This window comes from Hyla sarda, chromosome 11, assembly GCF_029499605.1.
Source record: "Hyla sarda isolate aHylSar1 chromosome 11, aHylSar1.hap1, whole genome shotgun sequence".
NCBI classification, from domain to species: Eukaryota; Metazoa; Chordata; class Amphibia; order Anura; family Hylidae; genus Hyla; species Hyla sarda.
In genome coordinates, this window is record NC_079199.1 from 64,596,716 (window position 1) to 64,621,733 (window position 25,018).

At 43.4% G+C, this 25,018-nt stretch overlaps 1 protein-coding gene across 1 annotated transcript in view; it reads left to right on the top strand.

Annotated features, from left to right (window-relative positions):
• ERH (ERH mRNA splicing and mitosis factor) overlaps window positions 1-23,290 on the top strand; it is a 52,867-nt gene extending 29,577 nt beyond the window's left edge. The window contains exons 3-4 of the mRNA XM_056546334.1: window positions 4,104-4,224; window positions 22,824-23,290. Of these exons, the coding sequence (XP_056402309.1) occupies window positions 4,104-4,224; window positions 22,824-22,926 (224 nt within the window). The 3' untranslated portion in view covers window positions 22,927-23,290. The remainder of the gene's footprint in view (window positions 1-4,103; window positions 4,225-22,823) is intronic.
• Window positions 23,291-25,018: the final 1,728 nt, after the last annotated feature.

Below are 25,018 nucleotides of genomic sequence, written 5' to 3' on the forward strand. Positions count from 1 at the left end.
TTGGAATGTACTCTGGACTTGGTACATTGGTCAAATTATGGAAAATTCAAAAGAAAGGGAAAATTTAGTGCTCCATGGAAGTGTGATACTCCCTGAAGCAGCCTATGCAGAGGCCCGGATTATCTGGGCAAGTGTCACACTGATACCTGGTGTCCTTCCGCATCCCCTTCCTGTAACACACTCTGCATTTTTTTTCTGGGATTGCCCCTTCTTTCCACTGTGGGGGACCTCACCTGGAAAGTGTTGGCCTGGGACGATCCTGGCGCCTATAACTCCAGACCCTTGGGAAGTCCGCCCTGATCTTTCCCGGTCAGCAAAGATCAGGAACCTTAGGACTTCTTCTTGCTACTGGAGGAATGTCCCGGTGTTGCCAGCGTACTGGGATGGTACAGGTTGCCATGTACAACGCTTTTGTACTAAGTAGACCGCAACTTTTTTGTACCATACCCGTGTTTTCTGCATGGCGTTATATGGCTTAAGGACTTGATCTGAGAGATCAACTCCCCCCATATACCGATTGTAGTCCAAAATACAATGGGGCTTGAGGATCGGTCCCACGGTACCTCGCACAGGGACAGGGGTGCTGCCGTTCCCATGAAGTGGTGAGCATAAGGACATCCCTCTTATCCTTATACTTCACCAACAACAGGTTATCTTGGGTCAAGGCACGGGACTCATCCTTGGGGATAGGCATCTGGACCAAATTTAGAGGGAGGCCTCTCTGCTTCTTCTGCACGGTCCCACAAGCGGACGTGGATCTGGCGGAAATGGATTTGAACAGAGGGATGCAGGTATAAAAGTTATCCACGTACACGTGGAAACCCTTATCCAGCAATGGGTGCACAAGGTCCCAAACGAGTTTCCCGCTAACACCCAGAGTGGGGGAGCAATCTGGGGGTTCAATACGGGAATCCCGTCCCTCATATACTCTAAACCTGCAAGTGTACCCGTAGGTACTCTCGCAGAGTTTATAGAGCTTCACGCCATACCGCGCCTGCTTCGAGGGAATATACTGGCGGAAAATGAGTCTCCCCTTAAAACTTATGACCTCTACCGAGAGGTCCCTGAGCCTCCAAAGGCCTCCAAAAATTTGGCCCCAAAGTGATCGATGACCGGCCTCACTTTGTAAAGCCGGTCATGGGCGGGATCACCTCGGGGCGGACATTATCGGCATAATGCAGGAATTTCCGAATCTCTTCGTGCCGCTTCCGTGTCATCGCCATACTGTAAAGCTGGGTTTGTAGAGGACGTCCCCGCTCCAGTAATGAGCACTTGGTTTTTTGTCCAGGCCCATATGCAGCGTACTTTTTTTTTTTTTTTTTTTTTTAATCACTTTTTTTTTACTTATTTACTCCTACCTGTCCCTGCAATCAGCTGTCCCTATTCTGAGGCTCCTGAGGGGGATCCACGGCTTCTCACTGCTGCACCCGCTGACTGAACGAAGAGAGCGGGTGCAGCAGCGGGAAGGGACCGTTAACCCTTCCTCTACTGGTCTGCTATTGGCTGGACAATTGCCAGCCAATAGCAGCGTTGCTGGGGTGGTGACAGTATTGTCACCACTCCCCAGCAACAGCATTTATTTCCAGGTCATGGGGTCACAAGTGATTTCGCAAGGTATCTCCGGCGATCGCCGACATGCGGGGGTCCCGGGACCCCCCCCCCCTCGGCATTTGCACGGCATGCCTGCTGAAGGATATCAGCAGACATGCCGTTCCGATCTCTGCCCGGCGCGCGGCAAGGACCGGAAAACGCCAGGACGTACGGGGACGTCCTTAAAGCCCAGGGTGCGGGGACGTCCCCGTACGTCCTGGGTCCTTAAGGGGTTAACCTGTTCAGGACACAGGGCATATGCCCTGCATCCTGAGTCCTTAAGGACTGAGGGCGTATGGATACACCCGTGGGAATTCCGGTCCCCGCCGCTAGCCGGTTGGGGACCGGATCGGAATGCCTGCTGAAATCATTCAGCAGGCATCCCAGCACATCGCCCAGGGGGGTCCTGAGATCCCCCCTCCCCCATGTCGGCCAACGGAGAAAATTGCATGTCAATTCAGACATGCTATTTTCTCCAATTCCGGGCTGATCTGGTCTCTGGTGACAGGCTCGGCGACAGCCCCGATCAGCCTAAGGGATAGGAGTGAGGTCGCAGAGCTGTGATCTCCTCCTATCCCCTGCCATTAGCAGAACGGAGTTCTGACCAATGGCAGCGCAGGACCTGGGATCTTCGCTGGAGACTGCTCGATCCTGGCTCCGGTAGGGAATAGTTTGGGGGGGGGGGGGGGGGGGGATTGAAAGTGAAAGTAAAACGTTCTTTACTGTGGCAGCCACTAGGAAGGCCAAACCGCAACTCCCAGTTGGAGGGTCACAGTTTGGAGACCACTGTTACAGTGGTGCCCAAACGGTAGCCCTCCAGATGTTGTAGTTCTGTAACATCTGTCCCTTCAGATTTAGCAATTTTCATGAATTTTTTTGAAAATTGCTGCTCTACTTTGAAGCCCTCTAAATTTTTTTACAAAAATGTTTTATGATGCCAACGTAAAGTGGACATATTGTATTTGATAAGAAAAATAAAATTTATTGTGAATATCCATTTTCCTTACAAGTAGAGTGCTTCAAAGTTAGAAAAATGCTAAATTTTCAAAATTTACATGAAATTTTGGGATTTTTCACCAAAAAAGGATGCAAGTAGCACCGAAAATTTGCCACAAAAATAAAGTAGAATATGTCACGAAAAAAACAGTCTCAGAATCAGAATATTTGGTAAAAGCATTTTCGCGTTAATGCATAAAGCGACAGTGGTCAGAATTGCTAAAAAGGCTCAGTCCTTAAGGGGTTAAAACCAAGCACATTGCTTTTCTTGTGAAATTCCCAATAAGTTTGTCACATGACCCTATTCCTATTGAAAAAACTAAAGTTGGATTCATAATGGCTGACTTCAAAATGGCTTCCATGGTCACCACCCATCTTGAAAAGTTTCCCCCCTCACATATACTAATGTGCCATAAACAGGAAGTTAATATCACCAACCATTCCCATTTTATTAAGGTGTATCCATATAAATGCCCCACCCCGTAGTTTTTGTTTCTAGCACTTATATATCTCCTAAATACCTTCTTTCTGTTGCTCACTTGGTTTGTCATGCTGTGCTTTAGAGGGGACAAGTTCCTCACTCTGCATGACTCATTATTCTTCCCAGAGTCTGCTGTTCTATGCTGGGTCTCCATCAAACTACTGCAGGCCTCTGTTTTTCTGCTGCAGTCTGATAGGAAACAAGTAAGCACAGAGGAGGGCTAGTCCCACCCTAATTACTGGACTTTGTCCATGTCTGTGCTTCAGCTTGCACAAAGATGATGCTGCAGATTGACAGGATTCGGTTCTGAATGGAATGGGGATCCCTAGCCATTTTTTATTTTATTTATTAATTTATTTTTAAATTTAAATAGGTCATGCTTTCTATAAAAAGGATATATTGGGGCTAAATGGCCTTGTGTTTGAGTCTACCATAAGCAGCTGCTTTTATTTTGTGAAATGGCTTTTTCCTGTTAGCGTTCCCTTTCCTCCAACTACAACTCACTGGATCTGTTGTGAGGTCACTTTTCTTCCTCCCACACTTCAGCTACCCCACCCATTGAAGTACACCTGGGACAATTTCCTGCAGCCCTGTGGAGAATGAGCTCACTCTGTCGGGCCCTAGAGTCGAAGATATTCCCCAACACCTCCCACTCAGTGGTCACTCCACCAATTGAAGTAGACAGGCTCCCTTTCAACACCTGTCTAGTGATGTAATGTCTTGGGCCACAACGCAACCTGGGAAAAGCATACTCATTTTGTATGCTGCTAAAAATGAACATCTTGGACAAAGATCACATACCAATGCGAGACCAGCCATCATACACCTATACAGACACTATTATGCACTACACTAAAGCACCTGTAGCACAGGCAAATAAAAAAATCATGGGATACCCCTTTAATGTTTTGCCAAGTTAACAGATAAACATTTTTGAATCTGACAGTGACCATTTAATTCCTGCATTACTACTTTCTTGCTGTCAGTGTTTCTCCCACATTTTTGCATCTCTCATTGCTTTTGTTTTGTTATATAGGGGTGTGTAAGATGTATGAAGAACATTTAAAGAGAATGAATCCAAACAGCCCATCCATCACATATGATATCAGTCAGCTCTTTGACTTCATTGATGACCTAGCAGACCTTAGCTGTTTGGTGTAAGTATATAAATTTGTTCCCTTTATATTAAGTGGGGAAGGGGCCTTGTAAATACAGTGTATGTGTTTTTACTTTTAAGGGTATATTGACACATGGTATCCTGTGTATATTTGACTAGTGGGTGTGATGATGCGTGTCTTGCGCACACCCGACAGCTGTCACCCATTCTGATTATTTTGTTGGCATCCTAGTCTGGCCACACATTGAGTTGAGCCACATGGCTAAAAGTGGAAGTAAAAAGTGCTGGTTAGCTCAGGGAGCTGTTCTGGATCGCCGTGGTGAAATCATGGCATCCTGAACAGCTGTACTACAGGAGGAAGAAGGTCTCTTACCTTCCTTCCTGCAGTCCGATCGCCGATTGAATGCTTCAAGCCTGAGATCCAGGCTTGAGCAATCAATCGCCGAAAACCCTGATCAATGAATCCCTATGGAGATGCATTGAACACTGTTAAAGCTCAGTAAATGCAATGTCATAGCCCCCTATGGGGGCTATAATATTGCAAAAGAAAAGTGTAAAAACATTAACCCTTTGAATTATCCCTTCCCCCTAATAAAAGTTTGAATCACCCGGCATTTCCAATAATAAAATGTAAACAAAAATAAATGTGGCATTGCCGCGTGCGGAAATGTCCGAATAAAAAAAAAATACCGCTAATTAAGCCACACGGTCAATGGCGTACACCTAAAAAATCCAAAGTCCAAAATAGCGTATTTTTGGTCACTTTTTATCATGAAAAGATGAATAAAAAGCAATCAAAAAGTCAGATTAATGCAAAAATGGTACCGACAAAAACTTCAGATCATGGCGCAAAAAAACGAACCCTCATAGTGCCCTGAACACGGAAAAATAAGTTATAGGGGTCAGATGACAATTTTAAATGTATAAATTTTCCTGCATGTAGTTATGATTTTTTTTTCTGAAGTAATACAAAATCAAACCAATACAATTAGGGTATCATTTTAACCGTATGGACCTAGAGAATAAAGATAAGGTGTCATTTTTAACGAAAAATTTACTACGTAGAAATGGAAGCCCCCAAAAGTTACAAAATGGCTGTGTTTTTTTCAATTTTGTCGCACAATGATTTTTTTTTTTCCCGTTTCGCCGTAGATTTTTGGGTAAAATGACTGATATCATTACAAAGTAGAATTGGTGGCGCAAAAAATAAGCCATAATACAGAATTTTCGGTGCAAAATTTTAAGTTTTATGATTTTTTTTAAAGGTAAGGAGGAAAAAACGGAACCCCGGGTCCTTAACCACTTAAGGACCGGGCATTTTTCGGTTTTGCCCTTACCTTTTTTAAAAAATCATAAGGAGGAAAAAACGAAAGGGCAAAAACCGAAAAAACGCCTGGTCCTTAAGGGGTTAAGGACCCGGGGTTCTGTTTTTGCATTTTCGCTTTTTTTCCTCCTTACCTTTAAAAAAATCATAACTTTAAATTTTGCGCCTAAAAATCCTTATGATTTATTTTTTGCGCCACCAATTCTACTTTTTAATGACGTCAGTAATTTTACCCAAAAATGGTAAAACGTGAGAAAAACGCCATTTTGTAACTTGGGGGGGCTTCCATTTCTACGCAGTACATTTTTCGGTAAAAATTACACCTTCTTTATTCTGCAGGTTAATAGGATTAAAATGATACCCTACTTATATAGGTTTGATTTTTGTCTTACTTCTGGAAAAAAAAATCATAACTACATGCAGGAAAATGTATGTGTCAGGCCCAAGGCCTGATTATACACAGATGCAATAAAACACAGGTATGTTTCTATAAACTAAGACCTTGGGGGTGAGGGGTCATTCAGACGGTGTATCCTGTGTCTTTTGTATATTGCAGTTTATTGGGTCTGGCTGTGTTTACATAGTCTTTGAAGTCCTGCATATAATCAACCAGATAAGAGGGCCAGGAAGAGAGATGCCCCCCTGGTGGGACCGGAGGCAGGGATGTGGAAATCCTATAGCCCGACGCCCGGGACAAGTAGTTTTGGGTGCCGGGCAGGTGAATTGTTTATAGATTTAGCCCTGTATCGGGCGAGCAGGGACACACCGACGTCCCCCCTTATTTTTCTTTAATGTCGGTGTGAGGCGCAGGAGCGGATGGAAGTCTACACCTCACACACCTCACAGAGTGTATGGAGGGGGCGGCGGCCTCCAGCTGACTGCAGAGCCCCCTTATCTCCCCTCCCGGAGGATGCAGCTCTACATAAGAAGACACAGCAGGGGGGGGGAGAGAGGATGTTGACAGTTCCGTGCACAGCTCCATCCCCCGCACACAGCTCCCCCCCCTCCCCGGCTCTGTCTAGACAGGACCTAATCCACCAAGGGGAGGTTGCTTGTTTGCACGGGGAAAACACAGAGCAGGGGGAGAGAGGAGAGGAATGAAATCTCACCTCACATCGGCCGGGACTACAGCTCTGATGTCCACTCATGGCGGCTCAGGTGAGGAGACCAAGAATGCAGGCGGCGGCAGGAAGGGTGGTTTTATATGTATGGTGTGAGTGTATGTAATGTATGATGGGGGAGGATGGTGTATATCAGTGTTTCCCAACCAGGGTGCCTCCAGCTGTTGCAAAACTACAACTCCCAGCATGCCCTGGGCATGCTGGGAGTTGTAGTTTTGCAACAGCTGGAGGCACCCTGGTTGGGAAACACTGGTGGATATGTATGGTGTGAGTGTATGTGTGTATGATGTCTGTGTGATGTGTATGTAATGTATAATGTCTAAGTGTGATGTGTGTATGTGATGTATGATGGGGGGGGGCAGCGGCAGGTGTATGTATGGTGTGTGTGTGTGTGTGTGTATGTAATGTATGATGTGGGGGGGGGCAGTGGCAGGTGTGTGTGTGTGTGTGTGTGTGTGTGTGTGTGTGTGTATATATGGGGGCAGTGGCTGGTGCATGTATATGTGTATGCATAAATGTTTTGTATAGGAGCAGACGGGCATTAGGGCAGTTGTGCCATCTAATTTTATTTATTTTTAGTGGCACCCGCACTAAATTGCACCCACAGAATCCCGCCCCCTTCTTACTCACACGACGACCAAGAGCCCCACGGATGCACACAAACACGCCCGAACCAAAACTACAACTCCCAGAATGTTGCACCATAACCTAAACTGTAGAACTATAAAGTGTAACATGCTGGGAGTTGTAGTTTTGGTTCGGGTCAGCTGCAGAGCTATAGGCTGCATCAGGGCATGCTGGGTGTTGTAGTTACTAACTGTAATTCCCAGTATTCCTTGACACAGACTATGGCTCTGCAGCTTACACAAACCAAAACTACAACTCCCAGCATGTTACACAATAACCTTAACTGTACTACTATATAGTGCAACATGCTGCAACACCCACACAACCATAGGCTGTATCAGGGCATGCTGGGTGTTGTAGTTATCTAGTAACTAAATGCAACTTCCAGCATTTTCTGACACACAATGCACCATATAAACTGGAGAAGCAGAACACCCCCCCAGTAACATAAGTTCCTATTGAGACTGAAAAAAAGTGATTAAAATATTTTTAAAAGTGCGTATATATGTGAATAAGCCCCTTTCCTAATAAAAGTTTCCAATTTTCTTTAAATAAAAATAATGTACAAAAATAAAATGTCCAGACTATTAAAATATGATAATTAAACCGTACGGGGAACAGTGTAAATGTAAATAATAGTCCAGAATTGTTCATTTTTGATCACTTCATATGAGACATTTTTTATAAGGTGATCAAAAAGTTACATCTAGACTTTTCTGGGCTCGGGTGTAAGAGGAGCTACAGCTCTCCCGCCGCTAATATCCTGACATACTGCGATCACCTATTAAACCATTAGATCACCGCTGTCTAAAGGATCTTATATCCATCCCTGGTGGTCTAGTGGGGGGGGGGGGGGGGGGGGGGGGGGGTTCAGACTATTTTGGTGAAAATTATTTTATCTGCCAGGACAAGTGGATTTTCTTGAGGGACAAGTAGATTGTGTTCCGCTTTAGTCCCTTGGACAAGTAGTTTTTTTTTTTTTTTAATATATATATATCTCTATCCCTGTATGTCATTTGTTAATTTTTATGCATAGCACTGTGATACCTTTTATCAGATTAAATGTTCAATTAATCAGCTCTGGTCTTTGATCTCTAAATATATGAGCTCACCTCTCTGAAGGCAGCTCGGGTGAAACACGTTTATCTAAGGGTTAATTTGGTGACTTGCTGGGACTAGTAGTGGACACCCAGAGGTCTGGCAGCTTTAACCCTTGCACCATCACACTCTCTCTTGCGTCTTGGCTGGAGAGAGAGGGTGTGATCGTGACAGGATGTTTAAAATTGTCATCTTCTGACCTCTATAACATAATATTTTTTTTTTTTTTTTTTCTGCGTATGGGACAGTATGAGGGCTCATTTTTTGTGCTTTGAGCTGAAGTTTTTAGCAGGGCTGTGGAGCCGGTAGATAAATGTTCAGACTCCACAGTTGTGTTCTTTTTTTTTTTTTTTTTTTTTTTTTTTTTGTACCTCCGACTCCTCTGTATTAATAATATGCAAATGTATTTTATACATTCTTTGAAGGAGAGAAAGGCAACATACGTGTTAGGGCTGGGCGGTATGGCCAAATGTGTATTGCGTTTTCTTTTAACTTATGGTGGTTATATGGTATATAACGGTATTCTCCCCCCCCCCCAAAAAAAATTTATTAGCCCAGCAGTGCTGCCCCATCAAGGTACTACTCACGTCACCCACAAACGCTGCCCTCATCGTCCTGTATGTTGTGGCCGCCAGCGCTGACACTCTATACTGTATCCCTATGCCCAGGCTGCAAAAGGTAAACAAAAATAAGCTAATGCATGTCGGACGTCGGCCTTACGCTGGGGACTTTAACATCGGACAGCCGTCAGCCCATCACTGGCCGCAGCGATGTTCTGCCTCGGCCGATGATAGGCTGAGCCCACTGTCATGTAAGAAGCTGGCTTTTTTTTTATTTTTTTTTATTTTTTTTTATTAGTATACATTTTTCTTTATTATAACAGTTTAACAAATAAATACATATACATAAATCAAAACCCTAGATTCCCATATTCACCCCCCCACCCCTATCAGGAGGAGGGGAAAAAAATGTATTAAATAAATATCACTCTTCCCACTCTACCCAAACTAATCTAAAAGTGTAAAACTTTTTCCTAGATCTACCAGCTCTCCATTTTTCGTATTTCTGAATCTCTTTGGACTAACCTTTCCCATTCAATTACATTGGGGCCCCTATTACCGAAAAGTCTCCTCAAAACTACCACCTTAGCTAGCATAAAAATACGATTTAACAGTTCTCGAACTTTTTTTAATCTGACTGAAGTCTCCAAGGATTACTTCCATCATCGACCAATCTTTTTCTAAATTCAATTTATTTGGGATGTTCTGGAATACCATAGCCCAAAACGCTTCTACTAGAGATGAGCAAACTTACAGTAAATTTGATTTGTCACGAACTTCTCGGCTCGGCAGTTGATGACTTTTCCTGCATAAATTAGTTCAGCTTTCAGGTGCTCCCGTGGGCTGGAAAAGGTGGATACAGTCCTAGGAGACTCTTTCCTAGCAATGTATCCACCTTTTCCAGCCCACCGGAGCACCTGAAGGCTGAACTAATTTACGCAGGATAAGTCATCAACTGCCGAGCTGAGAAGTTCGAGACAAATCGAATTTACTGTAAGTTCGCTCATCTCTAGCTTCTACCTTTTGACATCTCCATAGCAAATTAATTAGATCCACATCCATTGTGCTACATTTAGGGCAGAGAGCATTCTTCCAGCAGCCGATCTTTTTTAACTGTAGCGGTGAGTAGTAAAGTTGATATAATATTCTTAATTGCATGATTTTATACTTTATATTGGTAGAGCATTTATTTACATTCAAAAGTATACCTTCCCATATTTCCCCAGAAATTAACAGGGACAGTTCTGAGAATTAACCTATATAGCTTTTTTAACGTCCCTCCTCCTTCCATATCCATATATTCTACAACCATATGTGAATATAATTTAAATGTATCCTTCCTTTCAGTGCATCTATAAGCTTCACTTGATTGTATATACCAAAATTTGTGTTCAGTTCTCAATCCATGCTCAATCCATTTCAAAACCCTTCAAATCTCCATTTTGAAAAAGCTGTGACACTTATTTAATCCCTTTACCTTTCCAGAAATCACTTCCCACCCTTTTAAATTGTTCAAAGTGATTATCCCATAATCTCGTGTTACTTAAACTTCATACTATATTACATCTTTTAACCTCTTGCCAGGTTTTTCTAAATAATCGGAACGTTGAAATGTGCTCCAAATCCTCTCACTGGAAGACCCGCTTCAACTAATTAAAAAAAAAAAACTCTCATAGTGCCCTCTGTGAGATTCAAATAGTTCTCCCCATAATGTTTCACTCCACCCCATCTCTAAAATATTGGAGATTTTTTGCTAGAAAATACAGCCTAAAATCAGGTAACCCCCCCCCCCCCCCACCCCTCCTCCACCTTCCAAGTGAACCCACCTGTTATATTTCATGTGTACTCTACCTCTCCCCCAAATGAGTCTACCCATAATGGCTTCTAAGCCCCAGAACCACTTCCCCGGGATCCAACTTGGGGCTGCACCTCTTACATATAGTACTTGGAGTACTACCATTTTAATTAACCCGATCCTATCTGAAATAGAGAGGGGCAATTTCACCCACGCATCTAAATTTTTTTTTTTTCTTCTAAGCTTACTCAACAGTGTTGCTGATTATCAGCAGCAAAAGATTCCTTTAATCTGATTCCCAGATAATCCATACTCTCGTCCTCTTACAAAACTTTTACCCCCATCTCTTCCTTAACATTACCTGGGACTAGTGGCATGAGGGATGATTTAGCCCATGGCTTCTTACATGAGAGTGCGCTCAACCTATCACCGGCCAAGGCGGAACATCGCTGCGGCCAGTGATAGGCTGATGGCTCTCCGACGTTCATGTCTCCAGGAAGCAGGTCCGGACCAATGTTTAAGGAAGTTAAAGTTTATTTTGTTTACTTTTTGCAGGCCGGGCATAGGGATACAGTATAGAGCAGTAGTCTTCAACCTGCGGACCTCCAGATGTTGCAAAACTATAACTCCCAGTATGCCCAGACAGCCAACTGCGGTCCGGGCATGCTGAAAGTTGTAGTTTTGCAAAATCTGGAGGTTGGAGACCACTGGTATAGAGAATCAGCGTCGGTGGCTGTAACTCGCCTGTCACGTATGATTAATTCCCCGATGTGGGGACAGCGCGCTGCGGCTGATAATTCATTCCCGAGGGGAGGGGCTAAATCGGTATTGTGGTATGGGTAAAAATTCTTATTGTGCAGCACAAGAATTTCGGTATTCAGTATGAACCGGTATACCGCCCAGCCCTAATACATGTCACAAAGATATCAGTGACTACAGCACTGATGGGACACAGTCAAGAGAATACACAATGATATAAGTGACTTACAGGCAGGGCCAGACTGGAATCAAAAATGGGCCGGGGCATTCTAGAATAAGCAGCCCATTTTTATTTTATTTTTTTATTTTCAAATGCTGGGATCCCCACCAATAACCTTGGTTCTCCAGCTATTGTAAAACTAAAACTCCCATCATGTCTGTAGAATATGTATTTGAAGAGCGCCGGGAGGCGCCTAGTGTTACCGCAAATAAAGAAGGAATGATGAAGTAGAGGCAGGTGGGCACAGGTTGCCAGAAGGTAATGGGTGCTCACCTGGAGAGAGTGGAAAGCTCTTATCAACCCACCTACCGGGGTAACAATGCTGGAGAGAGTTGCCGAGCCAAGGGATCAGGAAAGGGCTTGCCAAACCTGGAGGAAGTACCATGGAATGATGCAAAAAAAAAAATCCTGTGGTTTCCAGCGTGGGAAAAGAAGGATCTGACCAGAGAAGTGATGTGGAACAAAGCTGGGCTGCTTTATTGAGAATAAAGCAAAGTAAACAGGCTAACGTGTTTCGGGAGACAACGCCCCCTTCTTCAGACCAGTACATACAGGGTTTAAATAGTTACATTTGGCGCCAAAATAAAAGGGGAGGGCCAAACTACAATGCAGTGAATAAAGCATCACTTGCAGAAAAAACAAATAATTGACATTTGCATGAATAAAGACAAGTAGAATCAATATGGGAATACAATCCAGGTGGTGACATGCAGGAATGATATGCCAGTGTAGTACATAAGTGTTGGACAGTTGTCACGTCCCCTCCCATAGGCTTGCATTGAGGGGCAGAGCATGACTTCACACAGGGGTGGAGTTGACGTTAAACGCCGCCGGCCCTGTGGAGCGAAAACGGGGACTGATTTTTAACTGGTGTGCTGCGTGCAAGATCACAGGGGTCCCACCTTTTGGATAGGGGATAAGATGTCTAAGCGCCGGAGTACCCCTTTAAGACAGACTTCATTATTTTTAGGGCTGAAAATAATATTTCGCCACTGACTCTGGTGGGTGGCATTGCAGGAACTATTTAGGAGTCGGAGTCTGTGCATTGTTTGCCAACTCCAGGTACCTAAAATTTACTCAGACTCCTCGATTTTTGCATTGATTGCTTTTTATTCCTTTTTTTTTTTTAATTATATAAAATGACCAAAAATGCACTATTTTAGACTTTGTAATTTTTTGGCGCTTACGCCATTCACCGTGCTGTTTACTGTATTTATCGGCATATAACACGCACTGGCGTATAACACGCACCCCCATTTAACAGGGAGATTTAAGTAAAAAAAAAAGTAAAATAAATGACTTGGACTAAATGCCACATCATCCCCCCCGAACTTACCGTATTTATCGTGGTATACCACGCACCGGCCTGTAACGCGCACCCTCATTTTACCAAGGATATTTGGGTAAAGTTTTTTTTTTACCCAAATATCAATGGTAAAATGTGCGTGTGTGTATACCCCGATACAACCCCAGGAAAGGCAGGGGGAGAGAGGCCGTCGCTGCCCGCTTCTCTCCCCCTGCCTTCCCTGGGGTCTAGCACCCTGCTGCCGGCCCTTCTCTCCCCCTGACTATCGGTGCCGGCGCCCCATTGCTGGCGCCGATAGCCAGGGGGAGAGAAGCGGCGCTGACAGCCAGGGGGAGAGAAGGGGAAGCGGCACCCATTGCCGGAGCCGCTGCCTCGTTGCCTCCCCCATCCCCGGTGGCATAATTACCTGTTGCCGGGGTCGGGTCCGCGCTGCTGCAGGCCTCGGGCGTGCGTCCCCTTCGTCGTTGCTATGCACGGCGCGGCGCACTGACGTCATGCGCCGTGCAGCGCAGGGGATGCACGCCGGAGGCCTGCAGCAGCGCGGACCCGTGTCTCCCGCACTATCCACCACACCAGTACCTGTGGATAGTGCAGGAGAAAACAAGTGACAGTGCGGGAAGGAGACGCCGCTGGTTACTGATTTAAAGTGGCGGCAGCCGTGCTGTTAATACTTAACAAGCAGATGCTGCTGCGACCGCTTTAAATCAGTGACAAGAAGTCTTATTGTAGACGTTTTGCCTTAAATGTAAGTTTTTAAAGTGTGTGTTATACGCCGATAAATACGGTAATTAACTATTTTTTTTTTTGAATTCGGACATTTCTGCACGTGGCGATACCACATGCTGTTTTTTATTTTTTTTATTTTTTTTTTTTTTTGGGGGGGGGGGGAAGGGGTGATTCAAACTTTTTTTTATTAGGGAAGGTGTTAAATGATCTTCACTTTTCTATAAAGCTATAGCTGCACACACTGGGGGACATGTATCAAAGATTTTACCCCTGTTTTGTGTGTATTTTTTTTGCGCAAAATTTTGCGCAAGCCCTTTTTTTGCGCATTTTTTTGAGCATGTTTTGGTAGAGCATGTCCTCCTGATGTGGCCGAAACAGGGTACCTTAGAGTGACATCTATAGTACACATGGATTTATTACCTGCGTACTTTTCCTTTTGCGCCAAAAATTGATGCAAGTGCGTCTTTTTCCCCGCAAATATAAGCCAACTTTAACTGCACGTAGCAATCCTTTCTATTTCTGAAGGAAAGTTCTACTAAGGAACCACCAGAATGTTTTTACTTTCCTATCTCAATTCCTCCTTTGGTTTGCTTTTTATTTTTACTCCTTGGTTATTCCAAAGCACTTTTGAAATAATTTGCATATAGAATATTTGTTTCCAGTTCAGTTATTCATTAGATCACTTGTATATTGGTATTGTTGTTTTATGATCCAACAATTTAATACATTTACATAGGAAATGTTTGATAACTTATCATTGAACAAGATCCGTCACATTAAAATAGCCTTGTAATCCACTTAACACTGTAGATCATTCTCCTTTTATTTTTAAAATTTACTGCTTTCCGTTATTTTTTCCCCAGCGCCCGGTAAGATGGTGGCTCACTGATAGCCAGCCATGTGACCACGGGGGGTTTCTTTCCCCCCACCCAGTCAAATCTGACTAGCTGATAGCAGCGTTTCACTATGAGAATACTTAGCAGCGCGGTGTGTGAGTCCGGATCACGGGGATCGGGACACACACCGCTCTAAGTGTCCCTTACACGTCCCCCGGCGTCACTTACCCGGCTATGCGGTATCGCGAGCGGCGTCCTCCAGGCGGTCCCGCCTGGAGGACGCAGCAGCAGGGCGGCATCTTCATTGGCAGCAGTGAGATCGCCGTAAAGCTATCTCAATGCTGCTTCTGGGAGTTTCAAAACTGCAACTCCCAGCATGCCCAGACAGCCTTTGGCTTTCTGTGGATGCTGGGAGTTGTAGTTTTGCAACATCTGGAGGGCCACAGTTTGTAGACCACTGTATAATGATCTCCAATCTGTGCTCTTCCAGATGTTCCAAAATTACAAATCTCAGCATGCCCACTCTGTCGAGGCATGCTGGGAGTTGTAGTTCTGTAACATCTGGAAGACCACAGATTGGAGACCATTATACAGTGGTCTACAAACTGTGGACCTCCAGCTGTTGCAAAACTACAAATCCCAGCATGCCCAGACTGCCCAAGCATGCTGGGAGTTGTAGTTCGTCAACATCTGACCCTTCAGATATTGACGAAATACAACTTCCAGCATGTCTGGCCATGCTGGGAATTATAGTTTTGCAACAGCTGGAGGCACACTAGTTGGGAAACATTGTTCGTTTCCTAACTTTTTCCCAACCCGTGTGCCTACAGCTGTGCCTCCAAACTATAACGCCCAGCATGCACTGACAGACCATGCATGCTGGGAATTGAAGTTGTGCAACAGCTGGAGGCACACTGGTTTGGAAACACTAAGTTAAGTAAAAAAACTTTCAAGTGTTTTTGCAACCAGTGTGCCTTAAGCTGTTGCATAACTACAACCCTCAGCATGCACGGACTGCCAAAGGGCATGCTCTGAGTTGTAGTTTTGCAACAGCTGGATGTCCGTCCGTCCGTCCCCCCATGTGAATGGACAGGGTACACTCACATGGGCGGAGGTTTACAGGGAGTGCTGCAAGATTGAGATGCAGCAAACTCGCTGTGAACCCCCGCCCGTGTGACTGCACCCTAAAAACACTACACTTAAATAAAATAAGTAAAAAAAACACTATACACATACCGCTACACAGCCCCCCTCCCCAATAAATATGAACGTCTGGTATGGCACTGTTTTCAAAATGGAGCCTCCAGCTGTTGCAAAACAACTCCCAGTATTGCCGGACAGCCATTGACCATGACCATAATCTCTTCACCTTGTGGCACTCTCCTCTTGATTCCCGGCCTTCTGGCTAGGATCAGAGAAATTTTTATAGATCCGGCCGAATGTCCGGGCAGTAGATCTGCACACATTCACTTTTGTCTCACTGTCACTTTTTTCGTGTTGTGTGTTCACAGGATTTGTCAGGATGCGGTAGCCCTTCTGGGTGTTCCTCCTGGCGGTCTAGGGGAGGTGTGTGTGGCCATTAGGTTCCGCACCTCCCTGCAAACACCCCAGGTACTCCTGCTTTGGCAGGGTACCTACCGTTATCGGCTCTGCGGGCAGATACCTTGGCTAACGCCAAGGGGGATGCCGGGAGCATTTGTGGTCCCTTAGTAGCTTCGGCGAAAAGGGACATCGAACCTGGAACCTCGCAGGTACCTTTTGGTCCGGAGGCGAAGGGTAAGGTTTGTTGGGGGGGGGGCGCCTCTCTCCTATCGGAGAAGGGCTTGCAATAGACCGCATCCTTTGTGCATGTTTTTTTTTAGTGTAACACGTTTGCACTTTTTCGTGCACTTTGGGTGAATCGAGAGCACGTTCCTCAGCTTTAGATAAAAAATTGACTGTCCAGGCATGTTGGGAGTTTTGCAACAGCTGGAGGCACCCTGTTTGGGAAACACTGGCATAGAATACCCCTATGTCCACCCCTGTGCAAAACCCTAATTTAGGCCTCAAATGCGCATGGCAGTCTCTCACTTTGGAGACCTGTCATATTTCAAGGCAACATTTTAGGGTCACATATGGGGTATCGCCGTACTCGGGAGAAATTGCCTTACAGATTTTGGGGGGGCTTTTTCTCATTTTACCCATTATGAAAAGGAACAGTTGGAGTCTACACCAGTATGTTAGTGTATAAAAATAAAATTATTTACACTGACATGCAGGTGTTGCCGCATACTTAACATTTTCACAAGAGGTAAATGGGGGGGGGGGACACATTTTTTGGGACACAATTTAGCCAGAGTACGGAGATACCACATGTGGGCGCAAAGTGCTCTGCGGGCGCACAAGACCCAGAAGGTAGAGTGCACCATGTACATTTGAGGTGATTTGCACAGGGGTGTCACAGATGTTAAATGAAGAATAAGGACATTGGTATCATTGATGTGTTATAGTTGGGTGCAAAAAAGTGGTATTATTGTGATATTAAAACTACATAATGAAGAGAAAAAAATTCTAAAACTAATAACGAGGACACACTTACTGTTTAGGTGCAGATACGCTGCAGACAAAGCTCCTACTAAATAGAGCTGCGGTGTAAGTTTATGCTCTGAGGAGAATTCTAAATGTAAAAGCAATTCAAGAAACTAGCTGCACAAGAATGATAAATTTAACGCAGCTGCGCCAAATTTAGAAAACAGGCAGAGGGGTAAGAAACTTCTATTATACACTGGAAATGATACATGTCCCCCACTGAACTTTTACATTGATCAGTGGTTTCTCAAAGAAACAACTGATTCATGCCTGGTTCTCAGGCACTGAGCAGTCATTTGGCGATCGGACACCAGGAGGCAAGGTAGGAGACCCTCCTCGTGTTTTAAAGCTGTTCGGGATAACGCGATTTCGCCGTGGCGATCCTGAACAGCTCCCTGAGCCATGGCCCCGCGTTATATAACGGGAGCAGACTCGTGACGTACCGGTACGTCATGGGTCCTTAAGGGGGATAAAGATTTTCTGCTGTACTGGTGAGTGCTGCCAATATGTATTGGATGTCACTGGCACCCGATTGACAGTTCAGGCAAGTGTTGGTAGAGTCCAACTGCGCATTTAGGCCAGTGCAGAGGAATCGTTGTAGCAGAGGCAGGTGAATAGGGCAGACAGGAATAGCCCTTTATGTGTTTGTGTGTAGCCCAGCATTTCAATTATTTATCATTGTAAGGCTGAGCTTACAGTAGTTTAGACTCTCCCTTAGCCCACCCATAAATATGATGGCTTGGCTGAGCTTCCATATTTATTAGGTTGATAACAAAATTAAACCACTGTCTGTCACTTTTGACTGTAGCACACCTGCTGTTGAGTGACATTTGGGATGCTAGATAAATAGATATAGCTATATATCCATTTATAGATAGAGCTAATCTTCTCTGACATCAAAGAACATATTTTTAATGTTTGAGAACATTCAATTGACTGCTGTGTCCACATCATTTAACCATTCACCATGACTTAACACATAATAACGAAAACCGAACTGGGACAAGTTTCTGCCAAAAGATATGCATGCCATTTCAAATTACACAACAAAGAATAGTTCTCCAAAATGCACATCCAATCGCTACAAATGATATAAAAAAAATTCTAAAAGCTCCAAACAATAACAGTATAACCGAGGGGAAATTATATCACCCTCCGGGATAACAGGTACACCATGGATGATGAAATGAATACAGGCTGCTATCAAGAACTGAAATGTAGTGAAGGAGTTACTGCCTGAGCCTAAAAAATATCAGTACACAAAGGTATATACATGAATAAAATGCAATCAATTTAAACCAAATATGTATAAATATATACCCAAGGTACTAAAGTAACTCCTAAATTGCACCCAAACAGAGACCCACAGATAGATGGACAAATGCCACAAATAATCAAACCCAGAGATAAATGGAATACCAGAGGAAGGTATAGACAATGGCAGCCACAGTTGGAGGAAATGTTACCGGTGTCACCCTGAGACCTCATGCGTTCAATCATATGACTTCCTCAGCAGTACTGCAGTCTCTATACTTTATGTATGGTATAGAATTACTGTTGACCTTTCAAGTGTGCAGCTCAGATGCTTTGATAAAGTCTCCCGGTTCACTGATTATCCATAATCTGAGTAACGTCAATGCGCTGCACATGTAACAAATGTTGTTGGGACCTGTTCTAGAAAGAAATTATTCCTAAATGGTGCACTTATGTGATATGACCCCTTAGACTATATCAAACATTTATATGGCTGCCCTCAGCACCATCATAGGGACACACCTATCCCACTAGGCATGATATCAAGTAAACCGGATCTGCTAAATAGCACTTAACCTCGGTTAACCCCTTAAGGACGCAGGACGTAAATGTACGTCCTGGTGCGGTGGTACTTAACGCACTAGGATGTGCATTTACGTCCTGTGCATAACCGCGGGCATCGGAGCGATGCCCGTGTCATGCGCGGCTGATCCCGGCTGCTGATCGCAGCCAGGGACCCGCCGGCAATGATCGACGCCCGCGATCTCGCGGGCGTCTGCCATTAACCCCTCAGGTGCCGGGATCAATACAGATCCCGGCATCTGCGGCAGTGCGCGATTTATACATAGAACATAGATACATAGATATACATACAACAGATCAGTATTAGCAATCATGGTATTGCTATGAATAGTCCCCTATGGGGACTATTCAAGTGTAAAAAAAAAATGTACAAAAATGTAAAAGTAAAAAAATTAGAAAAATCCCCTCCCCAATAAAAAGTAAAACGTCCGTTTTTTCCTTTTACCCCCAAAAAGCGTAAAAAATTGTATAGACATATTTGGTATCGCCGCGTGCTTAAATGTCCGAACTATTAAAAAAAAATTTCATTATCCCGTACGGTGAACGGCGTGAACAAAAAAAAGTCCAAAATTGCTACTTTTTTAATACATTTTATTTAAAAAAAAATTATAAAAAATGTATTTTTTTACATGCAAATGTGGTATAAAAAAAGTACAGATCATGGCGCAAAAAATGAGCCCCCATACTAGTCTGTGGATGAAAATATAAAAGTTATGATATTTAGAAGGCGAGGAGGAAAAAATGAAAACGTAAAAATTAAATAGTCCTTAAGGGGTTAAAGGAGATCTGCAACGGTATATATAACTTATCCTCTATTCCAGCTGGAAAAATAGTTATTGGGGTCATAATAGGACATTTTAAAACATACAAATTTTCATGCAAAAAGTTAACAGTAGTAAAACAAAATCAAACCTGTATATGCTGGGTATCCTTTTAATCGTATGGACCTACAGAATAAATGTTTGTAATTTTTTAACGAAAAGTGCACTTTGTAGAAACGGAAGACCCCAAAAGTTACAATTTATTTTTTTTTTTCCTTCAATTTTGACCCACATTTAATTTTTTTTTTTTTTTATTTATTTTTTGTAAAATCACTCATTACAAAGTAAAATTGGTAGCACATAAAACAAGCCTTCATTTGGGGTCTGTAGGTGAACTGAAAGCGTTATGATTTTTAAAAGGTGAGGAGAAATAAACAAAAATGCAACAGAAAAACCCTTTAACCCTTTAAGGACTGGGGTTTTTTCCGTTTTTGCACTTTCGTTTTTTCCTCCTTACCTTTTAAAAATCATAACCCAATCAATTTTCCACCTAAAAATCCATATTATGGCTTATTTTTTGCGTCACCAATTCTACTTTCCAGTGACATTTGTCATTTTACCCAAAAATGCACGGCGAAACAGAAAAATTATTGTGCGACAATCTAAGAAAACGCCATTTTGTAACTTTTGGGGGCTTCCGTTTCTACGCAGTGCATATTTCGGTAAAAAATGACACCTTATTATTCTGTAGGTCCATACGGTTAAAATGATACCCTACTTATACATTTTCCTGCATGTAGTTATATAGGTATGATTTTTTTCCAGAAGTACTACAAAATCAAAAGTTTAAAAATGTAATCTTCTGACCCCTATAACTTTTTTTTTTTTTTTTTTTTCCCACATACAGGGCGGTATGAGAGCAAATTTTTTGCGACGTAATCTGTAGTTTAACGGTACCATTTTTGTTTTGATCACTTTTTATTCATTTTTTAATGGTATAAAAAGTGACCAATACACTTTTTTTTGGACTTTGGAATTTTTTTGCACGTACGCCATTGACCGTGTGGTTTAATTAATGATATATTTTTATAGTTCGGACATTTACGCACGCAGTGATATCACATAGTGTAAATAAAATAAAAAATAAACCTGTTATTTTTTTTCATGGGAAAAGGGGGGGGATTCAAACTTTTATTAGGGAAGGGGTTAAATGACCTTTATTAACCCTTAATTTTTTTTACTTTTTTTTTTTTTTTTTTGAAGTGTTATAGGTCCCTATGGGACCTATAACACTGCACACACTGATCTCCTATGCTGATCACTGGCATGTATTAACACGCCTGTGATCAGTGGTATCGGCGATTGACTGCTCCTGCCTGGATCTCGGGCACGGAGCAGTCATTTGTGGATCGGACACCGAGGAGGCAGGTAAGGGCTAGGGATCGACCGATTATCGGTATGGCCGATATTATCGGCCGATAATCACGATTTTGGGCATTATCGGTATCGGCAATTACCTTGCCGATAATGCCCCGCTCACCGCACTGCGTCGTAACCCCCACCGTAGTGCTGGGCGGTATACCGGTATGGATTTTTGCCTATACCGGTCGGGCCCCTCCCCCACCCTCCGAGTCAATAAAAAAAATTTTACTTACCCGTAATGGGGGTGGTCGGGGCCATCCCTCGTTCCTGTAGTGTCCGGGGGCGTTCCAGGTGAAGGGTGAACCGGTCCTTGCTGTCCTTCTTCTCCGGCGGTCATCTTCTCCACTCCGGGCAGGCTCCGGCCTAGTAGCTGCATAGACGGCGCTACGCTGTGACGTCAGGTGCGTCGCTGCGCAGTGGCTTCTATGCAGTGTACTAGGCCGGAGCCTGCCTGGAGTGGAGAAGATGACCGCCGGAGAAGGACAGCCCGGACCGGTTCACCCTTCACCTGGAACGCCCCCGGACACTACAGGAACGATGGATGGCCCGGACCACCCTGACAGGGAGAGAAGCGGGTGGCGGCGGCCTATGGCACCGCAAAAGCCACTGCAGTGATTTAAAGCGCCAGCTTTAAATCATTGATCTGCAGCGTTGTGTTGCGGGGAGATAAATATACCGATATTCCGGTATAAGTTATCGGCTATCGGCCCTAACCTCCACTGATTATTGGTATCGGCCCTAAAAAACGATATCGGTCGATCCCTAGTAAGGGCCCTCCCGGTGTCCTGTAAGCTGTTCGGGACGCCGCGATTCCACCGCGGCGGTCCCGAACAGCCTGACTAGCCGGGATACTTTCGTTTTAGAAGCGGCGAGCAATTATGAACACTGCTTCTAAAGGGTTAATACCGCACATTGCCGCGATCGGCGATGTGTGGTATTAGCTGCGGGTCCCGGCCGTTGATGAGCGCCGGGACCGACGTGATGTGACGCTTCATATCGCGGGAGCCGGCGCAGGACGTAATGTGCTCTTGAGCTTTAAGCACAAATAAAATGTAGAAAGCTTAATTATTTTTTTTTAAACAAAGTATTAGACATATGTTACCATAAGGAGTGCAATAGCAAACATTTAGGTTTGAGGGTGCCCATTTAAGTCCTTATGAAGTTAATTATTCTGTGGTATATGTATGAAGTGACCAAAATAAACAATTTTTATTTTTTTTTTTTTTTTTACATTTACGCAATTTACCGCGCAGTTTAAAGTTTATATCTTAATAGTCCGGACATTTACGCAGGCGGCGATACCACATGTTTACCCGGCAGATATGTTTAGGTATCGGACACGTGTACATGTACTTGTGCAAATGTCCAGTATCCGTCCCGATACAGATACCAGTATTGGGACGTCCCAACTTTTTTGTTATAGAATTCCTCTTGGGAGCTTTTTAAATGTTATGTCTTATATAAAGTTGCATAATTTGAGATAAAAAGCAAGAAAATGATGCACACCCAATCATAGCAAATGGTACATAATATTTATCTTTTGTTTTTCTTGTGTATAGTGGCTCCCCCCCCCCCCCAGCTATATACATGCACTGATAAAACCACCATTTACCTAAAGGTACATTTATTTATACAAATCATAACGTTTTAATAAAATACTGCTGTGATGTTCTTCTGCAGGTATCGGGCAGACACTCAGACTTATCAGCCCTACAACAAAGATTGGATCAAAGAGAAGATTTATGTCCTCCTTCGTCGGCAGGCTCAGCAAGCGGGAAAATAAAAGCCTGTGAAGCGTGGTCCAGTGGGCACTAGAGGGCGTTTTTGTTTTGTAATATAGTGGATTGTGTTTTGTTTATGCTATAGGGGACAATGTTTTAGATTAAAATGGAAAATGTTAATGTTAAACTTTAAACTTTTTTTCTGTAAAAAAAAAAAAAAAAAAAAAAATTTTTGTGCTGACCAGCAGAGGTAAAATGGTGACTGGTTTTATGCTATTGTACCCCTAACAATCTTTGCATAGTCAAGCTCCACCAGTCGGGATAGCTGCATTGTGCAACATTTTTCAAAGACCCTTTTTGGCTAGATTCACTAAACCCTAAATTTAACATTTTAGACAAAAATAATAAAATTACTTGGTAGTTAAAGTGTGTTGTCTTTATATAATTGGAATTGAGCTGCAATACCACGCAACTTTAGGACAAGTGTGGTGCTGTTTTTTGGAAGAGATCTGATCATTTTTCTAATCCAGAATAACCCCTTTAGACTAGGTTCCCACACAGGTTTTTCAGGCATTTTTGGAAAACTGCCACTGCAGTTGTTGAACTAGTCAGAAGTGAACCCAGTAGGAAGTATAGGTTCTTTCTTTTTTTTTATATTTCCCCTTTCTTGTAACCCCTTAAAGAGTACCTTTCAGATCCCACAAAACCTGTTACTCAGTACCTCTACCTGATCATGTACATGTAAAAATTTTCTCTACCCCCCCCCCCCCATATTTCACAAAAAATAGCATATTAAACTTGCTCACTGTCTTTTCAGTTGTCTCAAAGGGACGGGGCGTGTCCTTCTCTGGCCTGCAATGTGCGGACTCCTTCCCCCTCCCTCACTCTGCTGAATCACTGCTCTCGGGTGAGCCTGGCAGTCCTGCTCTGTAAACATTTTCTCTCTGGTTTCATGCTGTGTACACACTGTCTGTCTTTCAATTTTTCACCTAAAAATCCATATGATGGCTTATTTTTTGCACCAGCAATTCTAGTTTTGTAATGACGTCATTGATTTTTTTTTTTTTTTTTTCCGTTTCGCCGTAGATTTTTGGGTAAAATGACTGACAAAAGTTAAGAAAAAAACGCCATTTTGTAACTCTTGGGGGCTTCCGTTTCTACATAGTACATTTTTTGGTAAAAATGACACCCCTTTATTCTGTAGGTCCATACGGTTAAAATGATACCCTACTTATGTAGGTTTGATTTTGTCGTACTTCTGGAAAAGTTCGAAACTACATGCCGGAAAATTTATACGTTTAAAATTGTCGTCTTCTGACTTGATTTTTTGCACCGTGATCTGAAGTTTTTAGCGGTACCATTTTTTGCATTGATAGTGCATTTTTGGTCACTTTTTATATGATTAAAAAGTCCTATTTTGGACTTTGGAATTTTTTTTTGTGCGTACGCCATTAACCGTGCGGTTTAATTAACAATATATTTTTATAATTTGGACATTTCAGCACGCAGCGATACCACATGTGTATTTTTATTTACGCTTTTTTTTTAATGGAAAAAGGGGGTGATTCAAACTCTTCACTTTTTTTTGCAGTGTTATAGCTCCCATAGGGACCTATAACACTGCACACACTGATCTTTTACATTGATCACTGGTTTCTCATAAGAAACCAATGATCGATGATTCTGCCGCTTGACTGCTCATGCCGGGATCTCAGGCACTGAGCAGTCATTTGGCGATCGGACAGCAAGGAGGCAGGTAGGGATCCTCCAGCTGTCATGTAAGCTGTTTGGGATGCTGCGATTTAGCCGCGGCTACCCGAACAGCTCCCTGAGCTAACCGGCATGGTTTCACTTTCATTTTAGACGCGGCGTTCAACTTTGAACGCCGTGTCTAAAGGGTTAATAGCGTGCGGCACCGCAATCAATGCCGCGCGCTATTAGCTACGGGTCCCGGGCCGGGCCCGCCCCGCGTTATAGATTGGGAGTCGACTCGGGATGTACAGGTACGCCCTGGGTCCTTAACATGTTAAGGACCCAGCCATTTTTTTGCACATCTGACCACTCACTTTAAACATTAATAACTCTGGGATGCTTTTACCTTTTCATTCTGATTCAGAGATTTTATTTTTATTTTTTTCCCGTTACATATTCTAC